The 24,850-nt window shown below is 43.6% G+C and overlaps 1 protein-coding gene across 11 annotated transcripts in view; it reads right to left on the reverse strand.

Annotated features, from left to right (window-relative positions):
• SENP6 (SUMO specific peptidase 6) overlaps window positions 1-24,850 on the reverse strand; it is a 373,212-nt gene that overhangs the window by 201,155 nt on the left and 147,207 nt on the right. For 9 of the 11 annotated variants that reach the window (XM_033935430.1, XM_033935428.1, XM_033935423.1 and 6 more), the window contains one exon: window positions 20,874-21,016. In XM_033935430.1, coding sequence (XP_033791321.1) covers window positions 20,874-21,016 — 143 coding nt within the window. The remainder of the gene's footprint in view (window positions 1-20,873; window positions 21,017-24,850) is intronic. The other 2 variants (XM_033935424.1, XM_033935427.1) reach the window with 2 other exon arrangements.

Consider the following 24,850-nt stretch of genomic DNA (forward strand, 5'->3'; position numbering starts at 1 on the left):
GTTTGCGTTCTTTTTCCTGTCGCTAATGTATCTGAAGAAAGATTTGTCTCCTTTCTTAATGTTCTTCGCTAGAGTTTCTTCCATTTGAAGTTTGGCCTCCCTGACTGCTGTTTTGACCGCTGCAGACTTTGTCCTGTATTCAATGTTTGCTTCTTTTTCCCCCATGCGTTTGTATGAGAGAAATGCTCTTTTCTTCTCTTTGACAAGGTGCGAGATCTCATCAGTGAACCATTGGGGTTTCTTTTTTCTTTGCTGTTTGGTTACCGATTTAATGTAGCGTTTAGTTGCCTCATGAAGGGTTGATTTCAAGGTTGACCACATAGCTTCCACATTATCAGTTACTTCTTGAACCTGGAGCGTCTGATGGACGAAATTTCCCATGCGTGTGAAGTCGGTGCCCCGGAAATTGAGTACCTTTGTTTTTGTTTGTGACCTAGGGAAGCCTTTCTTAAGGTTAAACCATACCATGTTATGGTCACTGGTGGCTAGCGTTTCTCCCACCGAGACCCCCGAGACGCTTTCCCCATTCGTAAGTACCAGGTCCAGGATGGCCTGGGCCCTAGTGGGTTCTAGTACCATTTGTTTGAGCCGTACGTCCCTACATGGACGTTAATATCCTTCTGCTATCACAAGTTGTCGCTGAGAGTGTGTTCCAGTCTACATCAGGCATGTTGAAGTCTCCTAACAGAACGTCTCCCCGTAAGGTGATATTCTCAATGTTTTCAATTAATTCTGCATCCTTGTCCTCCGATTGTCTTGGAGGTCTGTATACCACACCAAGGTACAGGCATTTTTCACCTGGTGCTGGGGACAGACAGCTTTGCTCTGGGAGGGAAGACAGAAGGGGCCATGGAGAGACAGGGAGAGGGAAAGGGGGCTGCTTTGGGGGGAGGGGTGTGCTTGGGGCAAACAGCTTTGCTCTGGGGGGGAAGACAGAAGGGGCCATGGAGAGACAGGGAGAGGGAAAGGGGGCTGCTTTGGGGGGAGGGGTGTGCTTGGGGCAAATAGCTTTGCTCTGGGGGGAAGACAGAAGGGGCCATGGAGAGACAGGGAGAGGGAAAGGGGGCTGCTTTGGGGGGAGGGGTGTGCTGGGGGGAGACAGAAGGGGCCATGGAGAGATAGGGAGACGGAAAGGGGGCTGCTTTGGGGGGAGGTGTGCTGGGGACAGACAGCTTTGCTCTGGGGGGGAAGACAGAAGAGGGCCATGGAGAGACAGTTAGGGAGAGGGAAAGGGGGCTGCTTTGGGGGGGGAGGTGTGTGCTGGGGGCAGACAGCTTTGCTCGGGGGGGGGGGGTTGACAGAAGGATAAAGACAGCGGCCAAGGAGAGAGAGATAAAGAAACACAGACAGACAGACACATCTATTCTAGCACCTGTTAATGTAACGGGCTTAAAGACTAGTAAAGTATAAACATGCAACCAGCACCTGGGTTCAGTAACGTCCAACTTTCCCATTCTTCAGTGGTAGTTGAGTCAGCTATGAAGAAGGTGAGAAAATGCAGTTTGCTAATATGCCACCTTGTTGAAATTCTACCAGTCCAGACATGTGGTATTTAAATAATATCTGGATTCCCCAGTATACTTGACATCCGTGATCCTGGTTGTCTTGATGTTCTCTTTGATATAGAGTGCTACCCCTCCTCCTAACTTACCCTCTCTATCTTGTCGAAGCAGGTTGTATCCTGGTATAGTTATATCCCACCCATGAGAGTCTGTGAACCATGTTTCGGATATTGCTACTACGTCTAGGTCTGCATTAACTATTTCTGTTTCTAGTTCTAGAAATTTATTCCCTAGGCTGTGTGCGTTAACATACATAGCTCTCCACTCTTTCTGTTTACTAATCTCCTGTAGTGAGCTACCCATTTGAATTAAAGTGTCACCTAGCGATTCTTTTGCAATAAGGGTACTTACCTCAGACTTAGAAGTGGAGTTTTGATTCGTCCCATCAGGATTGTTACTTACTGCTCTGGTGTAAAAGTGGGTACCCACCCCCGACTTACCTAGTTTAAAGCCCTTCGAAGTAGGTGGGCTAGTCTGCGTCCGAAGACATTCTTACCTCTGTTGGTCAGGTGGAGTCCGTCTGGTCCCTGTAGTCCCTGTAGTCCCTTCTTTGATAGATGCACACCATCCCTGCTCAGCAGCCCTTAGAAAAATCATCCCATGGTCCAGGTAGCCAAATGTTCTTGATGACATCATCCACATAGCCACACAGTCATCTCCAGGATGTGAGCTTCTCTGTCCTGGCCTTCACCCTCGACAGGGACTATGGACGAGAATACCACCTGCGCACCTGTCTGCTTCACATTCTCTCCCAGAGCCACAAAGTCGCTTTTGATATGTTCACAGGGATAGCTTGCAGTATCATAGTAACATAGTAAATGACAGCAGATAAAGACCTGAATGGTCCATCCAATCTGCCCAAAAATACACTCAATGATTTAATTTAAATTGTTCTTTTTCTTAGATATCTCTGGGCCAGAAACCCCAAGCTCTGTCCGATATTGTGCATCTACTAGAGTCTCTGCCAAAGCTTACTCCAGCTCATTTAAACCATCCCAGCCCATCCTCAACTGAATGGCCATATACATGACAGTCCGTGCAAGTCTGCCCACTACTGGCCTTAGTTCTTTAATATATACCATTATTTTTTTATTAGAAATCCTCTGTATTCATCCCATGCCCTTTTGAACTCTGTCACTGTTTCTTGTCCACCACCTCCTCCCTCAGGAGCGCATTCCAGGCATCAACCACCCTCTCCGTAAAGAATTTCCTAACATTACTCTTGAGTCTACCATCCCTCAACCTCAGATTATGCCCTCTGGTTTTACCATTTTCTTTTCTCTGGAAAATATTTTGTTCTACGTTAATATCTTTGAAGTATTTGAATGTGTGAATATCTCCCCTGCCCCTCCTTTCCTCTAGGCCAGGGGTAAGCAATTCCAGTCCTCAAGAGCTGGAGGCCAGGTCAGGTTTTCAGGATATCCACAATGAATATGTATCAGATGGATTTGCATGCACTGCCTCCTTGAGATGCAAATCTATCTCATGCATATTTATAGTGGATGTCCTGAAAACCTGAATTGGATTCAGCTCTCGAGGACCGGAATTGCCTACCCCTGCTCTAGGCTATACATATTCAGGGCTTCCAGTTTCTCCCCATACATCTTTTGGCACAAACCTCCTACCATTTTCATCGTCTTACTCTGGACTGCTTCAAGTCTTCTTATAACCTTTGCCGGATATGGTCTCCAAAATTGAATACAATTCCCCAAGTGGGGCTTCACTGACAACCTATACAGGTGTATCAACACCTTTTTTCTTTGGAATGCATTGCCAGAGGTTGTGGTAAGAGCAGATAACGTAGCTGGTTTTAAAAAAGGTTTGGACAAGTTCCTGGAGGAACAGTCCATAGTCTGTTATTGAGAAAGACATGGGGGAAGCCACTGCTTGCCCTGAATCGATAGCATGGAATATTGCTACTCCTTGGGTTTTGGCCAGGTACTAATGACCTGGATTGGCCACCAAGAGAACAGGCTACAGGGCTTGGTGGACCATTGGTTTGACCAAAAATCTATTCTTATGATATACAGCCTAGCATCCTTCTGGCAACAGCTACCGCCTTATCACACTGTCTCTTTGCCTTTAGATCTTAGTGCCAATGTGGTTGAGCAGCATTGGATAATAGTCACCAGGCTTGATAAGTCTCTGCAAGCTCTCTGTAACCTCTTGGATTTTGGCACCAGGCAGACAGCAAATCTCTCGCAACATTATATCAGGTCTGTAGATGGCTGCTTCTGTACCCCTCAAAAGGGAATCGCCAACCAGTAATTTTTGGGATTTCAAGCTTTGGTCCTTCCTCTCCTTGGGATGCTCTCATCTCCTCCACTACCAGGGCAGCATACCGGTTCTTCAGTTCAAGAGCGGGTGGAGTTACAGTACCAGTCTTACTGGGTTTCATAATCTGAGTCCAGCCTTCTTCCCTCAACATAGCCTCTTCTTACTCACTGCTGAAAATCTTTGACACCTCATTGACCATTTTGTCGATGTACCTCTCATTTTCACGGATGCTTCTCAGTCTTGCCACTTCATCTCTCAGTTCCTTTACTTCCTTCATGAAGGATTCAAAATGAAGACAGCTTGCACATGGAACCACTCTCTGTGTGGTTAACATTTTCTATTTGTACAGAGACAGAAGCTGAAATCTGAGCAGCAACTTTGGTGACACAATGTTTCCCAGCCATACTGTGGTTGCTAAAGTACTTATACCTGGAAGAAAAAAAGAGCAGAAAAATCCTACCAATGTAGAAACTTTAAAAGAGGAGGTGGAATCACCATCATCCTTAGAGACAACTTCAACTTCCAGATTATAGATTCCAAATCTACAGATGACCTAGAAATCCTCTCCTGTGACCTCTCAAAACAAAGTCTAACAAACCACCTGAACACCACTCTGTTCTACATCACACCAAACAAATGGAACAAAGCCAGTCAAGACTTCTTCAAATTTCTCCTCTTAAATATTTCCAAGGACAAATACAACCTACTACTGGGAGACATAAACCTCCACCTAGAATGCCAGGACTCCCCATCAGTTAAGGAATTATTCTCCTTCCTAACTTCCCTGGGATTCTCCATCCCCCCACGACCACCACCCATCAGAAAGGCCGCCACTTAGACCTAATCTCCTTCTTGTCCAAAGACCTAACCCCTTCACCATCACCCTTATCAACAAAACCTGGACCGACACTATCTGGTCAGACCACCCTTCCTCACCAACTTTCAATTGCTTTGGAGCAATTCAAACTCTAATCCATCAGTTAAACACAGTAAGGATAACTCAATCATAACCTTCAGACCCTCCCTAAACCCCACTGAATTCTGGTCACACCTTGAATTAGCACCCAACCTCGACACAGGAAAGAACTTCACCGCAAATTGGAACAACGTCAGCAGCCTGATCCTAGACAAAATTGCACCGCTAAAGAAAGGCAAAAAGAGATGTCACATAAGAGATGGATGGTGTGATATGGAATTGACAGCACTAAAACAAAAGGCACGCCAACTTGAAAGAATTTGGAACAAAACAAAGATGGAAAAAGCCAAAGCAATATGGAGATCTAAGATACACGAACACAAAAGATTGTCAAATGAAAAACGATGCATGCTTTACTCAAACAAAATAGGCTCACCCACAACCAATAGTAAAGAACTCTTCAAACTAATCAACACACTATTTGAAGTTAATCATAAAAGATCCCCCTCTACCAACTTTAGAATCCTTTGCATCTCACTTCCAGACAAAAATCCTCATACTTAGATCTTCCTTCCAAAACTCCCCCCAATCACCCCCTCGCCTCCCTGCTCCAATCTGATTCCTGCTGACATGACTTGGAAGCACTCTGAAACCCCCTATTGGTTCCAATTCCTCCAACTATACAACAAATATGCCAACTCCTATTGCCGCCTAGACACCTGTCTGCCCATCATCATGAAAGCAGCCCCCTCTCCCTTCAAAGCCTTGCTTTATGACTGGATCTCACAACAGATGGCATGACACTCAATTGGGTTTTTGACTTTCATTTAGTAATGAAACAGTAATAGCTGCGATTCTCGACTATGTAGGTGATCTGTTAGGAAAGGTTCCAATGTGCTGATCATACAATTTGACTTGAGCACCACTTTTGATTTGGTGGATCATGTTAAATTGTTTAGACTCCATTGGGATACATGGGAAAGTGTATAACTGATTCAGAGGATTTTTTGTCAACTCGATCCTATCAGGTTAAATTTAATGATGAATTCTCTGGAAAGTGGAGGAGTCTATGTGGCATACCGCTGGGCTTCCCATTATCCCCTTTGTTGTTTAATGTGTACCTGTCTTCTCTAGGCTCAAAATTAGCTTCTCCGGGATTAGTAATATCTGCATAAGTGAATATTTTTATCATCTTGAAATTTACTCTTTCTATTCTATCCATCAGAAATGAAGTAAAAGAGATATTTAAGACCATTGAAATATGGATTTTAGAATTTAAAATAAAATTAAACCCAGAGATGACTAAACTTTTTGTTGCCTCTTTGGGTCAGAATCTTATTGAAACATCTTTCCGTTAAACACCACCTCGTATCCAATACAACCCATTATTAAGATCTTGAGTGTTATTCTGGATCAATATTTGACCATGCAGACCCAGGTAAATGCTTTAGTGTGAAAAGTTTTTTACACAGAAAAAGAATCAGCAGTAGCAGATAGAACCTGGTCCCACTTTTCCACAATACAATGGTCTGACCTTAACAAACTCTATAAAAAATACAGCCATGCAGCTTGCGACCTCAACCAATGCCCTCCATACCTATTAAAAACCTCCAGCCTAAAATTCTGAACTCTCCTCATGCAATGGATACAAACCATGCTCACAGATGGCCTTTTCCCACAAGACCTCTCTGAAATCATCATCACCGCAATCTTAAAAGACCCCAAAAAAGCAACAGATCAACCATCCAACTACAAACCCATAGCCTCAATTCCACTATATGTCAAGCTAATGGAAGACCTCATAGCTAAACTCCTCACCAACTATCTAGAAAACCACAACTTGCTCCACCCTACACATCTGGATTCAGAACCAACTCCAGCACTGAGACACTACTAGGCTCCCTTCTGGACACAACTAGACAACACCTCAGCACAGGAAACAAAATGCTGATTATACAAAAAGATCTCAACGAAGCATTTGACCTAGTAGACCATGACATCCTGCTACAAATACTAGATACAATAGGAATCGCAGGCAAAGTACACACATGGATTCAAGGATTCCTACAATCCAGGATCTATAGAGTAAAGACAAACAATGAAAAATCAGAACCATGGTCCAACCTAAGGAACAAAATGGGGGAACTAGAAGTCATGGCCAAAACTGAGAACCTAGACATCAGTGGGGTCTCGGAAACATGGTGGAATGAAGAAAACAAATGAGACATAGCACTGCCGGGGTACAAACTCTATCGCAAGGACAGGTTAGAGCAGAAAGGAGGCGGAATAGCTCTATACATAAAAGAAAGCATACACTCGACCAGAGTGGACACAACATCAACGACCAACAAATTGGAATCACTATGGGTTAAAATACCGGGAAGGAAAGGGCCCAAGATAAAGATGGGCCTGTACTATCGTCCACCTGGGCAAAACAAAACTACCGATGAAGAAATGGAAGCAGAGATGAAACGGGAATGCAAAAACGGTAACACGATCTTTATGGGAGACTTCAACTATCCTGGAATAGACTGGCATCTTAGAAACTCCAAATGTGCTAGGGAGACTAGATTCCTGGAGGCTATACAGGACTGCTTCATGGATCAGTATGTCAGAGAACCAACAAAAGGAAATGCCACTCTGGATCTAATCCTTAATGGGCTAAGATGACATGCAAAGGACGTGGAAGTAGTGAGACCGCTGGGAAACAGCGATCACAATATGATCAAGTTCAAAGTTGAAGTAGGAATAACGAAGGGAAAGAGAACAACAGCGACAACTTAACTTCAAGAAAGGAAACTACAAAGCGATGAGAGTAATGGTAAGGAAGAAACTTAGGAACAACACAAAGAAATGGCAGACTGTACAGCAAGCCTGGTCTTTATTCAAGAACACGGTAAGCGAGGAGCAAAATCGGTATATCCCCAGATTCAGAAAAGGGTGCAAAAAGAGCCGAACAAAAGTCCCGGCATGGATACCTAAAGAACTGAAGAAAGCAATAGGAGATGAGAAAAATTCATTCCGGAAATGGAAAAAGGGCAAAACCGGGGAGAACTGGAAAGAGCACAGGAAGCATCAAAAAGAATGTCACCTCGTGGTTAGAAGAGCAAAAAGAGAATATGAAGACTGGCTAACCAGGGAAGCACGAAATTTCAAACCGTTCTTCAGATATGTTAAAGGGAAGCAGCCAGCTAGGGAGGAGGTGGGACCGCTGGATGACGGAGATAGGAAGGGAGTGGTGGAGGAGAAAGAAGTGGCAGAAAGACTAAACATGTTCTTTTCGTCAGTATTTACAAAAGAAGACACATCCAACATACCTGAACAAATCTTCAAAGGAGACCAAGCAGAAAAATTAACATCCATGGAAGTAAGCCTTGAGGACATACACAGGCAGATAGAAAAATTAAAAAATGACAAATCGCCAGGCCCGGACGGAATCCACCCTAGAGTATTGAAAGAACTAAATGAGGAAATAGCGGAACTACTACAGCAGGTTTGTAATCTATCCCTGAAAACAGGAGTGATTCCGGAGGATTGGAAGATAGCTAATGTCACGCCCATCTTTAAAAAGGGATCGAGAGGTGACCCGGGGAATTACAGACCGGTAAGTCTGACCTCAGTTCCGGGGAAAATGGAGGAAGCGCTGATAAAAGATAGCATCGAGGAGCATCTAGAGAGGCATAAACATGAAAACAAGCCAACATGGCTTCTGCAAGAGAAGATTGTGCCTGACAAACTTGTTGCACTTCTTAGAAGGAATTGACAAACAGATAGACAAAGGGGACCCCATAGACATTGTATACTTAGACTTCCACAAAGCCTTTGACAAGGTACCCCATGAACACCTACTTCGGAAACTAAAGAACCATGGGGTGGAAGGAGACGTACACAGATGGATCAGGACTTGGTTGGCGGGCAGGAAGCAGAGGGTAGGAGTGAAGGGCCACTACTTGGACTGGAGGAAGGTCACGAGTGGTGTTCTGCAGTGGTTGTTGCTTGAACCACTGCTATTCAATGTACCACAGCTATTCAACGGGGATGAAGAGCGAAGTAATAAAATTTGCAGATGACACCAAGCTATTTAATGGGGCTAGGATTAAAGAGGATTGCGAAGATTTATAAAGGGACCTAAACAAACTAGGATGGGCAATGAGATGGCAGATGAAGTTCAATGTAGAGAAATGTAAAGTCTTACATGTAGGAAACAGAAACTCAAGGTACAGCTACACGATTGGAGGGCTGTTACTGAGTGAGAGTTCCTAAGAAAGGGACTTGGGGGTAATAGTGGACATGACAATGAAGCCGTTGGCACAATGCGCAGTGGCTGCTAAGAAAGTGAATAGGATGCTAGGAATAATCAAGAAAGGTATTACAAGCAGAACGAAAGAAGTTATCTTGCCGTTGTATCGGGCGATGGTGCGCCCGCATCTGGAGTACTGCGTCCAATATTAGTCGCCGTACCTAAAGAAAGATATGGCGATACTCGAGAGGGTTCAGAAGAGAGCGACATGTTTGCTAAAAGGTATGGAAAACCTTTCATACGCTGAAAGATTAGAGAGACTGGAGCTTTTTTCTCTGGAGAAGCAGAGACTTAGAGGGGATATGATAGAGACTTACAATATCACGAAGGGCATAGAGAAAGTGGAGAGGGACAGATTCTTCAAACTTTCAACAACTACAAGAACGAGAGGGCATTCGTAAAACTTAAAAGGGGACAGATTCAGAACCAATGCTAGGAAGTTCTTCTTCACCCAACGTGTGGTGGACACCTGGAATGCGCTTCCAGAGGGAGTGATAGGACAGGGTATGGTATTGGAGTTCAAGAAGGGATTGGACAATTTTCTGAAGGAAAAGGGGATAGAAGGGTATAGATAGAGGGCTACTATACAGGTCCTGGACATGATGGGCCGCCGCGTGAGCGGACTGCTGGGCATGATGGACCTCAGGTCTGACCCAGCAGAGGCATGGCTTATGTTTTTAACCCCTGTGGCATACCCCAAGGATCGCCATTATCCCCAACACTCTTCACTTGGCACCTGCCTAGACAAAATAGGCTTAACCTCCTAAAGCTATGCAGACCACATCACCATTCTCTTTCCTTTTGATCAGCCAACGCCCACCATGACAAACATACTACACAGAACTCTAGAAACAGTGGAAACATGGATGAAAGACCACAAACTAAAACTGAACCCAGACAAAACAAAATTCATACTTCTTGAAAAAAATAAAACCCCAACCATAATAAACCTAGTAATAAACTCTATCACATACCCCATTCAACCCACTCTAAAATTTCTGGGAATGACGATAGACAGATGCTGCACCATGCAACCACAAATCAACAAAACAATACAGAAATCATTCACAGTCATGAGAAACCTAAGGTAAGTTTGAAAATTCTTCAACAAACAATTTCAGCTCATGGTCCAGTCCCTAGTCCTAGGTCTCCTTGACTACTGCAACATCCTCTATCTCCCCTGCAACAATGATAAAACCACTACAAACAGTACAAAACACAGCTCTGAGACTAATCTATTCACTAAGAAAACACGACCACATTACCGAGGCATACCTTGACTCACACTGGCTCCCAATTCAAGCAAGAATACTATTTAAATTCTACTGTCTACTATTTAAATCCATAAAGCCTACTTGAACAACCGCTTAAACCACAACCAGACCCCAGACACCATTCATATACTCTCCAATCAAAGACATCAAATGGAAAAAAACTGTACAATGGCCTTCTAGGCACACAGGCAGCAAAACTAGACCACCAATCTACTAATCGCAACCCCAGACTACAAAACTTTCAGAAAAGAAATAAAAACCCTGCTATTCAAGAAATCCATGAAGACTAACATCGTATGAAATGTTTCAATCCTTTGAAGCAACCCGCTCTACTCTGTAACACCTCTGGACATGTCCAGAAATCCTCTTCTGTAATCCACCTTGAACCACAACATAATGGCAGAATACAAATCACTAATGTAATGTAATCATTAATGTAATGTAATGTAATGTAATTACATTGTGCTTGTTAACCATGTAACCACAAGTTCAACCCGGTTTACAAAAGACTATTAGTCTTTTGTAAACCGGGTTGAACTTGTGGTTACATGGTTAACAAGCACAATGTAATTACATTACATTTCATTAATGATTACATTACATTAGTGATTTGTATTCTGCCATTACGATAAGCATAGTACAAATGAATTAATCAGATACTTGGAAAATAGATAAGTCTTCAGTTGTGTTCTAAAATGTTTATAAGAATAAGCTGTGAGCAATAACGCTCAAAATTCTTTATCATGAGAGGCTGCTTGGTATGCTAGTGTATGATCAAGTCATTTTTTACTTCTACAGCCTTGGACAGAAGGAAAATTAAACAAAGGATATTTTTCTGCTGTATTTATATGAAGCTAAGGAAAATATATTGACTAAATAAGGAGGAGCTGATCCATACAGTACTTTGTAGCAAAAACAACCCAGCTTAAACAGCACCCAAGCTTCCATAGGAAGCCAATGTAATTCACAGTGGTAAGATGTGACATGGTCATATTTCTTCAGGTCGTAGATCAGCAAAACTAGACATGTGTTCTGTATTAGTATCAGTCTCTCTAATTCTTTCGGAGTGATTGTCAAATAGACAATGTTGTAGTAATCAAGAAGACTCAGTGACAGTGATTGTACTAATAGTCAAAAAGCAGCAAATTCAAAATAGGATTTAATTGTTGGTAACCTCAATAAGATGAAATAACTTTTACGTTCTACTGCATCTATCTGAGTCTTCATGGTGAGATGCTGATCTCCCCCTCCTGCATTTCCTCTAAAGTATACATATTGAGATCTTTAAGTCTGTCCCCATATGCCTTGTGATGAAGACCATGCACCCATTTGTAGCCTTCCTCTGGACCGACTTCATCCTTTTTTAAATCTTTTTAAAGATGCGGTCTCCAGAATTGTACACAATATTCTAAATGAGGTCTCACCAGAGTCTAAACAAAACTAAAACTTAGTTTTATAAACCGGGTCTTCAACCAAAAAGTGCTCAACTCGGTTTACAATAATGTAAGTATAGTACATAAATATAGAAGAATAATCTAGAATGGCTTAGTTTCCAAAGTGTTTCGTAAACAAGAGAGTTTCCAGAGCTTTCCAAAATAAAACAAAGAGGCCTAGACTTCTAAGTGAAAACGGTAACTCATTCCAGAGCTCAGTTAGTTTGAAAATGAAAGAGTGGCTGAAACTCTTGAAAGTTCTATTTTTGCCCCTAAGGGAAGGAAATGTAAGTTTTATTTTATTTGAACTCCTAGCGAAATGAGATCTGTGTACATTCTAATCTAAAGGAACCAAAGTAATAAAAATGCCAAAGAGAATTTTAAATGCAATACGAACGCACTTAAATTGAATTCTAAGATACACTGGAAGTCATATACAGGGGCATCAATACCTCCTTTATCCTACTGGCCATATCTCTTCCTATGCACCATAACTTCCTTCTATTTTTGACCGCCACCTTTTCAACCTGTTTGGCCACCTTAAGATCATCACATACAATCACATCCTTAAGATCATCACATACATCACATGTCAGCAGTATTGACAGTGTGTGCGCCTGGAGACACTCTTGGAACATTGACGACGGTGGACTGACATCGACTGGGAAGAAGAGCTGCAATACCTGGTTGTCTTAGCTCTTGAGCAGTGTTGATGAAGCATGGGTGACCTTATCTTTGAGGCTCATGAGGATCGATGCTCAGGCTGGGCCGGTATCAGTGTCATGGTGGTAGCACAAGCTGCCTGTATTTGCAACATAGTAGCCTCTGAAGTTCCCTGATTTGGTCCTGGATAGATGACACCGATGCCGTGGAAGCCATCACTACAGTCAGTGCCGAGGGGTGTCTAGTAGTGCTACTACTATTATTTATTATTTCTAAAGTGCTGAAAGACGTATGCAGCACTGTACATTTTAACATACAATAGATGGTCCTGCTCAGAAGAACTTACAATCTAATTTAGACAGGACATTTTGGGGTTGGAGAGATTATGGTAGAGGAAATGATACAGTAGGTAAAGGTATCTAACAGCAGTGAGTGGGAGTTAGGAGTTGAAAACAGATTCAAAAAAGTGGGCTTCTAGCTTGGATTTGAACACTGCTAGGGAGGGTGCACGATGTATTGATTCAGGCAGCCTGTTCCAGGCAGTTCCAGGCATACGGCGCCACAAGAAAGAAGGTGAATCGATTTGAATCAATTTACTTTCTTTAAAAAAAAATATATATATCAGACTCACTGATTCAGTAAGTCCTGACTCCTGATATACTTCGGAGCCTCCTAAAGTAGCAGCAGCGGTGGCGGTTACCAGCTTGGCAGAGGCATCTCCTGGCCTGGCCTGCCAGGGCCTTCGCTCTGTCACGATGATACACATCACTGATGACACACAGAGGGAAGCCCTGGCAGGTAGGCCACGAGAAGTCTGTTCACTGCACTGCCTCTGCCAAGCCGGTTACCGCCACCACTGCTGCTACTTTAGGAAGCCCAAAGGGGGTTGGGGGTGTCAGTTGGGAAGTGCTGCACAGGGGAATTGGAAGGATGGAAAGCTGCTGCACAGGGGGATAGGAGGGATGAAAAGCTTCTGCACATGGAGGGAGAGGGAGAAAAGAAGAATTGGTGGAGATGGGATAGAGAGAAGCAATAGAGGTAGATAGGGGTTAGAGGGAGCTATCCTGCATATGGTGGAGGGGAGGGGACATGCATGGGAGAGAGGGAGAAATGTTGTACATAGGGTAGAGGGCAGGGAGAGACAGTGCATAGGGAGAAAGAAATGGCGCACATGATAATGGAGGGGAGGAAGGGAGAGATGCTTCATGGAGGAGAATAGAGAAGTTTGACCCAGGGCACAAGCAGGATGAGCAAGAGAGATGGTAGACAGCAGGAAAGAAATGTTGGATATGGCAGTGAAAGGGAAGGTACAGAGATGGAAAATGGACAAATAGTACGGAGAAAGAAGAAAATGTCTAATGGGCAGTAGACCCTGGCGAACAATTTAACAGAAGACAAATAGAAACCAGAGCCTGGGACCAACATGATTTGAATAATAAAATGACCAGACAACAAAAGATGGCAAAAAAAATTGTATTTTCTATTTTGTGATTACAATATGTAAGGGTTGAAATATGGATCCTGCCATAGCTGGTGTTAGACAGCGAGCATGAGCTAGGAAAAGTCATTTTTGTTTTGTTTACACTATAGTGCTAGCATGGGGCTGGAGAGGGCAAAAGGGGCTGGGGTGGGTGAAGAGGATACAAAATAAACCTGCCAGGATGTTTGGAAATAAATGCTCTAGTTCAATTTAATTGATATACTGCAAATATAAAATTAAGGTTAAAATATGAGCGGTTTACAATGAAAAAAAAAAATGGGTGTGTGTGGAATGATCTCAAACAAATGAATATACGAACTGGACAAACATGTCTTGCAACATTAGGAAAGGGAAGAAGGGTAAGTTACAATTGAGCAGTGGGAAAGGGATGGGGATAACAATATATAAGGAAAGGATAAAAATATAACCATTTTAGATTGCTGCCTGTGCCTATTGAGTTGTAAGTAGAATGACAGGTGGGAAAAGTGAATTGAATCAAAAAATCAATTCAAAAGCCGAAATTAAATAAAAAAATTTTCCCTGAATTGGGCAGTGTAGAGATGTTGGTGATCTCGAATACAAGGCATTCCTCAAAGGTGACATCACCTGCGGGGAAGGAGAGCGGTTTTCCAGACATCGATGCTTAGTATGAGTCGATGGAGTAGAAGCCCTTGAAGGTTCAGAAGCTTGCTGAGAAGAGGAAGCATGTTTCCGCTTGTTAGCTTTCTTGGACGACATCCCTGATGGAGGCAAGAGAGATAAAGCAGACGTCAAGCAGGTTGTCAATGCCGATGCCAACGGCGGTGTCATCTTCTGTGCCGATGGTGCTCTATGGGCTTCAGAATTAGATACAGCAGACATTTTCGATGCTCCTGAGGATGACCTGAAAAGTTTCTCATACTGAAACTGTCTGACCTTCAAAGATCTTTATTGGAACTGGGAGCAGTGCTTAGAGGCCTTAACTTGGTGGTCAGATCTCAGATACTAGGGGCAACAGTTGTGCAGATCAGTGCCTGAGATAGTCTTGTTGCACCATTTGAACCCTAGACTGAAGGCTATTTGAAGGCCTAGACATTGAAGAAAAAACACCAATGCTAAATCAAAGGATTCTATGGTCCTGGGGAGGTCGAGTAAAAGAACAACTGGAACCAGCCGACACTCCCAGCCATGAAAAAGGCACTAAAATCAAAAGTTGAAAAAATTCAATAAAAATTGAAAGAAAAAAAGAAACAATATACTGAGGAGAAACTAAATGGGAAAGCACAAAAAAAAAAAAAAAAAATGTTTGACACGTTTTCGAGAAGTCCAAAAAACACAGCTTCTCAGCTCCGTGGAAAACTGAGAACTGAAAGTCCCACAAGCCAACATCGGGCAAGAAGGTACTGGCACATGTGTGGTAAGGGTAGTCTCAAGAAATTTAAAGAAGATAAAGTGACAATACACTTTTGCACTGTCCGTACTGGGGTTCCGTGGATGACATAATCCATCTGTGAGAATATACTCCTGCTTATCTTGAGATAAAACACAGGATCTAGGGCTAGAATGACTGGGGCATCCATGAGAGGTTAATCGAGTGGTTTTGAAGCAGAAAACTGAAGTAAAAAAAAAAAAAAAAAAAATTAGCTAAAAATCCAAGATGGCCACGGTAAGGAAATTTGTGCCCAAAACGTTGGAGCTAAATTCAAAAATAAAAAATAGTGATTGGGGGGTTTGGAGAAGGGGGAACCAAATCCTAACCTCAGAAACCTTTAAAATTGAAATGTCCAGTACTCACTGGGAGTACTCACTGTGATTTCTGGTGTCTGTCAGCCTGTAGCAGCCTGCCTGCAGGGAAATAATTTCTGCCTCAGATATTGTCAGAACTGGACCGTTGATGGAAATCTTCTGCTGGTCAGATAGACCTTGACCACCACTCCCACCTCTGAAATTCCTCACACAGTGGTGAGGGTAGGAACTTCACAGCCGGCTCTCTGACACTGAGAGGGTTATTAACACAGAGGCTCCACAGCCTGAGCTCAAGCCCTTGATTAAATCAATGGGCGAGCAGCTCCCTGGGGAATGGACCCTGAGCTCCTGAAGGAACACAACGCAGGCTGGATTCACAGGTATTCAATGAGATTGGCCTGTGAGCAGCAGTCCACCCAAGCGGGACTGTATCCTTTCCGCGGCAGAGAAACTCCAAGAAGGAGACCTCCAAGCACCAAAGCCACACAGAAAAAAATTTGAAGACCAATAGCAAAAATACCTGAAAATAAAAAGAAGCAGAGCAGATCAGAACACACCTGAGTTTGCTTGTAGAAGGAAAAACTGAAGTAGTAGTAGTTCTCCACTGCAGAAGGGGAGGAGTTCAAGATCTTAAAATGACACCTTTCTGCAGATTCAAAGTTAATGGGAATCAACAACTAAAGTATGGACTCCTGTGTATATATAACAGAAAGTAGTATTATAGGAGACAGCTTTGTTTACAGACTAGTGTAGTTTAGTGTTAAGAGAAGAGGGGTGAAACATAAGTGGAGAGACTGCAGGGATCAATAGCCTGAAAATTGCTAAACATATTGGTGGAGATTGCACCAGTCTGCGGGGGAGGGTGGTGGGTTAAAGTTATTAGATGGTGTTCGGAGAATGGAAGAACTGTGGTACAGAAATTTGTGACAAAGCAGTTAGAGGAGAGGACAAGATCAAGACAGTGGCCATTCTGGTGAGTAGGGACAGTGCAGCATAGTTGAAGATTGAATGAGGATGTTAAGGCTGGAAGCCTAGAAGCATAGGAGTTGGAGGGGTCATCAGCGTGAATGTTAGAATCACCAAGAATGAGGGAAGGAGATTAAGGTTGAAAAAAGAAGGAGAGAGCCAGGAGTCAAAGTCAGTGAGAAAAGAAGAACGGAGAGTATCAGGGGTCAGTAAATGACCACTACACGGAGGGGGTAATAATAATAATACTAATAAGTTTATATATCGCAGGCCGTGAAGTTCTATGCGGTTTACAATAATTAAAAGATGCTACAAATTGAGTGGAATTAAAGTTAAAAGCTAATGATTAACATCTCTAGGGATCAGTTATTGTGGAATAAGATTGTGAAAGTTAATTGCCTAGAGGAACAAATAGTCTGATGGAAAGGACTTTGAAGGAAGAAAAACAGTGTAATTGAGGTGGAAGAAGGGGTTGAAATCTACAAGAGGGTAAGAGTAGCAGTCCAACACCACCACCATGAGCAGCTGAGTGAGCAGTGTCCTCCCTAGGGCCTTTTAGCAAGGTGCTCCGCCCAGCTAATTTAGATGACCGCCCGGCTGTAATCTCGATCGCAATCCTGCTGCTGCTGCCGTCTTCTGCTCAACATTTTTTTTAAAAAACCCTTCTCACCGGCTTGGAGATTTACCAGGCTGACTCGGCTCAGCCTGAATTGCAGGAGCCTGACTTTTTTGTTTGTTTGTTTTTAATGCCAGCAAGCGACTTGAGCCCATGCTCCGGGACTCTAACATGTGCGTGCCGGCTTCCCTTCTCTTCCCTCCAAAACCAGAAGTCACGTCCTGGGATGGGGGGGGGGGGAAGAGAAGGGAAGTCGGCACGCACACGCCCCGGAGCATGAGTTCGCTATAGGAGACAGGTCAGCTTTCAACTTGCTCTTGCTTGCTTCGGGCTTTCCTCGCTGCCGGGTCCTACCTACATTCTGTTTCCGTGAAGACAGGACCCGGCAATGAGGAAGGCCCGAAGCAAGCAAGAGCAGCGAGTTGTAAGCTTCCCTCCATCACTGACCTATGGAAGATAGGTCAGCGATGGAAGGAAGCTTACAACTTGCCTTAGTCCAGCCCTGCACAACATGCGGCCCAAAATGGATCTCATTGTGGCCCGCGCCCGATATGGCTCTCACTCCACTCTCCTCTCGTTGGGGTTCAGACTGTGCCAGCTTCTCCCACTAACAGGAACCACCAGCTAGAAGTGTCACTCTCATGCGTGCTTCTCAAGAGTAGACCTCGACGCAAGAAGGGGAAAGGGGTGTTGAGGGAAGTAGAATTGTGAAAACATGCATTTCCTTTTTCTCTTCACTGAGGCAGGAAGGTCCAGGAGCAGGAGAAGCGTCCCAGTTTGCCTAGAAATGGCTCGAGGCAAAGCTGTTCTGCTGTTGCATGCAGGATCCTGTGCCTCACAGCAGACTCTTGACAAGAATGGAAAAATCCAGAAGACAATACTTCCAAGGATAGAAGGATTGGGAAGACGATGTGAATATGAAAACACAGCACAAGAAATAGAGACTTGTGGCATTCTGTGTGGAAAGCTGATGCATAATGAATTTATTATTACCCATGTAACAGTGCCAAAGCAGTCTGCTGGACCAGACTACAGTACAGTGATATGGAGAATGTGGAAGAATTATTCAGTGTTCAAGATCAACATGATCTCCTCACAGAAGAAAGACAGAGAGAAAGAGAGAGGCCTGGACCAAAGGGGAAAGACAGGAGGCAGAGGAGAGGGGAGGAGAGAAGGGAAGGAGATAGAGATGTCAGACCATGGGGTGGAGTGGGAAGGAAGGAAGGAAAGGAGAAGAGAGAGATGCCAGAGCATAGGGGAGGGGTGGAGACAAAAATGGAGAGGGGGGTGAAGCTGAAATAAATCATGTACAAAGGAGAGAAAGGGCACAGGATATAGAGTTTATTGAAGGGACATAGAAAGAGGGAAGATACCATATGGAACAGAGAGAGGGCAGACACTGGATGGAAAAAGCAGAAAGGGTGAACAGTGGATGCAAGGGGCAGAGAGAGGGTGGACAGTAGATGGAAGGGGTAGAGAGAAGGCAGAGGCTGGGTGGAAGGGGCAAAGAGAGAGGACAAATGCTGAATAGAAAGAAGGGAATGGAAGGGAGTGAGGACAAATGCTAAATAGAAAGAAGAGAGTGAAGAGAAGATGACTAAAGCAGAAACAACAAAAGGTAGAAAAAAATTTTTTTTGTTCCTTTATGTAGAATCAAGTAGTATTGTAACTGTATTGATTAAAATGTATCAATAGGAAATTAAAATAAAGCAATTTTTTTTTTTTTGGGGGGGGGACTAAACCCCTTTCCTCAGGTCAGGACAGGATACCATAACAGTTGTATACTGTACTGTCTTGAAGAAAGATTTGGCCTCTGAAAGCTAATTGAAAAATGGATTAGTCCAATAAAATGGTATTTTCATATTTCTCATTATTTTATTTCTATTTGTTAATTTGTAAAGTGGTGACTTATGTAGAAGTTTTTTTTTCAAATTTACATCTACTGTCTTTATATTTTGCACAGCTGATCATGTGGCGAAGGCTTCATCTAAGGCAAGACAGTTGTTAGGTTGCATCCGCAGGAGTTTCGTCAGCCGGAAGCCTGAAGTCATAATGCCATTATACAGAACCATGGTGAGGCCTCATTTGGAATACTGTGTGCAATTCTGGAGACCACACTACCGAAAAGATGTGCTGAGAGTAGAGTTGGTGCAACGGATGGCCACCAGGATGGTCTCAGAGCTCAAGGATCTATCGTACGAGGAAAGGCTGAAAAATTTGTGGCTGTACTCACTCGAGGAACGTAGGGAGAGAGAAGACATGATCGAGACGTTTAAGTATATTATCGGCCGTATTGAGATGGAAGAACAGATTCTCTTTCTCAAAGGATCCTCAGCCACAAGAGGGCATCCGCTCAAACTCAGGGGCGGGAAATTTCATGGCGACACCAGGAAATATTTCTTCACCAAGAGAGTGGTTGATCCTTGGTACGAGCTCCCGGTGCAGGTGATCGAGGCAAACAGCGTGCAAGAATTTAAGAGCAAATGGGATGCCCATGTGGGATCCCTTAGAGGGTTAAGCCAAGGGAACCTGTCACCAGGAGTGGGATCCCTAGGATAGTAGACTTTGGGGGGTGGGTCAGTAGAGTGGGCAGACCTGATGGGCTATGGCCCTTATCTGCCGTCATCTTCTATGTTTCTATTAGAGGACGTGTCACTGTTTCTGTGGTGTTGCATTATATACATTTAGTTTTCCCCACCACCAAATTTCCCTGCCCCACCCGGCTACTTATTCATGCCACCCGGCTGGAAAAAATTTATGGGGAGAACACTGGTGAGGCATATGGGAGAAAAGCAGCTGAGACAGTCATCATTACCATTATTTAAAGGAGTCAGGTTTAAAAAGATTCTTCAGTCTTCTTTTCTCTTTGTGGCATCAAAAATGTGGACTGACTTACAGGTGGAATTTAAATATTTTAATGGATATTTTGTTTTGGAGAGTTTTAAAAACTTGTTGGTTATTTCTTTCAAATTTGCTTCAGTAAAGGTCAGGTTATACCAAATATTTTTACGAGTTTGTATATTATGAAAAAGTCAAAAGTGTATCTTTCCAGGTATTCCTTCTTCTTATATAATCCAAATAAGGTATTTGTGGATAAAAGCATAGGGCTCCTTTTATGAAGGTGCACTAGTGTTTTTAGAGCACGCACCGGATTAGCACGCGCTAGCCGAAAAACTACCTCCTGCTCAAGAGGAGGCGATAGCAGCTAATGCGCGCTATTCCGCATGTTAAGGCCCTAACACGCCTTCATAAAAGGAGCCCATAGTGTTAGTATTAGGTATAGTTTTACACAATAAGGCATAGCAAATTCCTCAATTACTTTTCTGCAACTTCAGGAAGGAGAAAGCCTATAGAAAAACTTGCATAAAAAGTACTGTGGAACTTTTTGATGTAAGGGCTCAATTTAAGATGAAGCCAAAAATGTTCCAGTGGTTTCATGCAAGACTTTGTACAAATCTACTTTCTACAATGTTTTACTTTCCTGAAACTGTATAAATGAAATGCATGCCTATAAATTATGCTATATTAAAATAATGGATGCAGATTCACAGGCTCTTTGCATATTCCTTGCAGTAAATTTGCCAAATTTATAACTGGTGCAAAGGTTTTATTTAACTGACCAGTAAAGATAAAGCTTTAAATTTCAGTTTCTCTGACCCACCTCTAAGTGGGATTTACGTACTGTAGCAGAAGAAAGAGGCAAATGAGACTGATAGAAATCACAGCGACGTTTCTGTTGTACCTTCCTTTTTATTTCAGGTTCCAGTTCCAAATCCGAGTCTTCATTATACTCTTGCACATTTTCTGTAAAATAATAAAACAAATAAAATTTGTTAGCTAGGTTGAATTTTCTTTTAAGATTCCCATGACTCAGACGGCAGTGTTTATGTTTTTAAATAGTTCCAGTGATTTACCATACCACATTTAGGTATTAAGGCAGTTGACAATTCAAGGAAACTACAAAACTGATGATTAGTCAGTCTCATACAAATTCTCAACTCACATCACCCTCTCTTAGCAATCCTCTTAGATGAAAGAACAAAGGTTTTGAGCTCTTTCTAAACTCAAAGAGGGTCCTTGCCTAGGACACACAGGAAGAAAATTTCATTCAGAAAGTATCAAGACTATAAAGGCTTCGACTTGGATGAATGATGTTTGGGTAGCTTGAGGACCACCACTGGAACTGTCTGCTGAGGTATCTGACCTGAGGGAAGTTCAGGAGAAGACTTGGCAGATTTACTCGAGGTCGAGGACATTCCAAACGAGGAAGGTCTGATGAGAGTCAAGGTCGTGGAGGCAGGAGAACACCCCATAGCAGGCCAGACCGAATCAGAGGTCGAGGGTGCAGCCGAGGTTTTCATACCGAAATACTCCCCACTTGAACTCGATGACATTTGAGGGCTCGAGGTTGAAGAGTAGCACAGTGAACGAACGACTCCAGGCAATGGGCAAACCCCAGACACTGAAGTCACCAGCAGTGTGGGTCAGTGAGGGAGATCGTACGCTGGCACTGGCTACACTTCTTGAAGCCCATGACTGTCTGGGACATAGAAGGAAAGACAGCCGCTGCCAAGTTGAAGCTCGCAGGCCGAGGACGTGCGACAGGCCCCACCAATTACTCGACAAAAAAAACCCAACAAAGACTAAAAGAAAAGCACAGCAACACGGTAAGAAGTAAAATAAAACACGAGCTGCGGTGAGAGAAGGCACAAAGCTAATTAAGTTCAGCGCAGAGCATCAAAGACGGACTTTTCAGCTGCGTGGAAAACTGAGAACTGAGGAGACGCGCCCTGTGCTGGGTGGGAAGGCACTCGCGCATGCGCGGTGCGGCAGACTCGAAACTTCAGAGTTTTCTACAAGCAAGTCTTCTTGCAATGCGGTCCGCATCCGGGCTCCATGGATGACGTCACCCACATGTGAAAACAGGCAGCCTGCTTGTCCTGGGATAATATTTTTTAGGGCTGACTCCACAAGGAATGATTGATGCTGAAGCTTTGGTCTATCAAAAGCTGGAGGAGAACAAATTCTGTAACTGGAATCTAGCTGTCTTGGAGCCACCGTGATAAAGGTATTTTGCAAGAAGTATCTCTTTAAAAAATGCTATGCAAGGGTAACTTGAGGAGCTCTTTGGGAGGCTCAGTATAGACCAAAGTGACCAAATATTCAACACTTGGCCCAGTGTCAGTTTCCAATGAGATAGGTAGGGCTTTGTCCAACTGTCTAATATATCTGGTCCTTCTGGAGAAGATCTTCTTCTAGGAGACGTTTTCCAAGGTGACAGTTCTGAAGCTATGCCGGAAGTCTCAGAGCTAGATAAAGCTTACGCTTCAGATTCTTTGGGAAAGTTTACGTCTTCAGTACTGATGAAGCTGATGACGAGGATCGATGAGTATCCCTTTACGCTTGGAAGCATGAGGTTGACGCAATGAGGACCTTCATGGCAAAAGAGAACATCGATGCTTCGAGGTAGTGGATCGATGACTCGATGGAAGACTAAACCTCAGTTTGAGGAGCAATGCCTGGAGGTAGATTGTTATCTAGATGGGGATGACGATGCCTCTCAGAAAATCCATGAGAAGAAGCCCGATGCTTTGATGGAGAGCCGACACTGATATTTGGAGGCCTTATACTGCTATGCTCAGGCTGGGCTGGTATCAAGGGAGTTGATGTGCGCACCCATATGCGGTGCAATTTAAACATTGTACCGATCTCCCTCCTGAAAGTATGCACGGGGAAAGCGTCACGGAAGTCTTGGTGGGAGAAACGCTGGCAACCAGTGACCATAACATGGTATGGTTCAACCTTAGAAAGGGCTTCCCTAGATCACAAACAAAAACGAAGGTACTCAATTTCCGGGGCACTGACTTCGCAAGCATGGGTGATTTCGTCCATCAGACGCTACAGGCTCTGGAAACAACGGATGATGTGGAAGCTATGTGGTCAACACTGAAAAAGACACTACACGAAGCAACTATCCGCTACATAAAATCGGTAAATAAACAACAAAGAAAGAAGAAACCCCGTTGGTTCACTGATGAGATCTCACACCTAGTCAAGGACAAGAAAAGAGCATTTCTTTCATACAAATGCACCGGGGAGAAAGAAGCTAAAATTGAATACAAGACAAGGTCTGCAGCGGTCAAAACAGCAGTCAGGGAGGCCAAACTTCGAGTGGAAGAAACTCTAGCAAAGAACATTAAGAAAGGGGACAAATCCTTCTTCAGGTATATCAGTGACAGGCAGAAGAACACAAATGGGATAGTACGTCTTAGAACAGCAGATGGGATTTATGTGGAAACAGATTCCGAAAATGCCAAATTACTGAACGATTACTTCTGCTCAGTCTTTACCTGCGAGGCACCTGGACACGGGCCACAGCTGGAAGCAAAGCCAAGCAAGGAAGACCCATTTCAGAATCTTGGGTTCTCACCAGCTGATGTTTACAGCGAACTGTCAAGACTCAAGGTAAGCAAAGCCATGGGACCAGACAAATTGCACCCACGAGTTCTCAGGGAGCTGTGCGATGTCCTGGCGGAACCATTAACCATGCTCTTCAATCTCTCCCTAAGTACAGGGAGAGTCCCCCTGGACTGGAAAACAGCTAACGTCGTTCCTCTGCACAAAAAGGGTTGCAGAGCGGAGGCTGCAAATTACAGACCAGTGAGTCTCACATCAATAGTGTGTAAACTCATGGAAACACTACTTAAATGTAAATTAGACACGATTTTGGATGAGGGGAATCTAAGGGATCCTAGTCAACATGGATTCACTAAGGGTAGATCATGCCAATCCAATCTTATCAGCTTCTTTGATTGGGTAACAGGAAAGCTGGACTCGGGAGAGTCTCTGGACATAGTGTACTTAGACTTCAGTAAAGCTTTCGACAGCGTCCCACACCGTAGACTATTAAACAAGATGAAATCAATGGGGTTAGGCGAGACACTAATTGCATGGGTCAAAGATTGGCTGAGTGGAAGACGTCAGAGGGTGATGGTCAACGGCACCCTCTCTGAGACATCGGAGGTGACCAGCGGAGTGCCACAGGGCTCGGTCCTGGGTCCACTCCTTTTTAACATATTCATAAGAGACTTGACCCAAGGGCTTCAGGGTAAAGTAACTCTATTCGCTGATGACGCCAAACTATGTAATATAGTAAGTGAAAGCAATCTGCAGGATAGTATGACGCAGGATCTGCTTACGTTGGAAAACTGGTCCTCGACATGGCAGCTGGGCTTCAACGCTAAGAAATGTAAGGTTATGCATCTCGGTAGCAGAAATCCATGCAAACCTTACACCTTAAATGGAGAAACACTAGCTAGGACTTCAGAAGAAAGAGACTTGGGAATAATCATCAGTGCAGACATGAAGGCCGCCAAACAAGTAGAGAAGGCCTCATCCAAAGCAAGGCAACTTATGGGATGTATCAATAGAAGCTTCGTTAGCCGCAAATCTGAAGTCATAATGCCACTGTACAGAACCATGGTGAGACCTCATCTGGAATACTGTGTGCAATTCTGGAGGCCACATTACCGTAAAGACGTGCTTAGAGTTGAGTCGGTTCAGCGGATGGCCACTAGGATGATCTCGGGGCTCAAGGGTCTCTCGTACGAAGAAAGACTAAACAAATTGCAGCTATAC

This window comes from Geotrypetes seraphini, chromosome 3, assembly GCF_902459505.1.
Source record: "Geotrypetes seraphini chromosome 3, aGeoSer1.1, whole genome shotgun sequence".
NCBI lineage: Eukaryota > Metazoa > Chordata > Amphibia > Gymnophiona > Dermophiidae > Geotrypetes > Geotrypetes seraphini.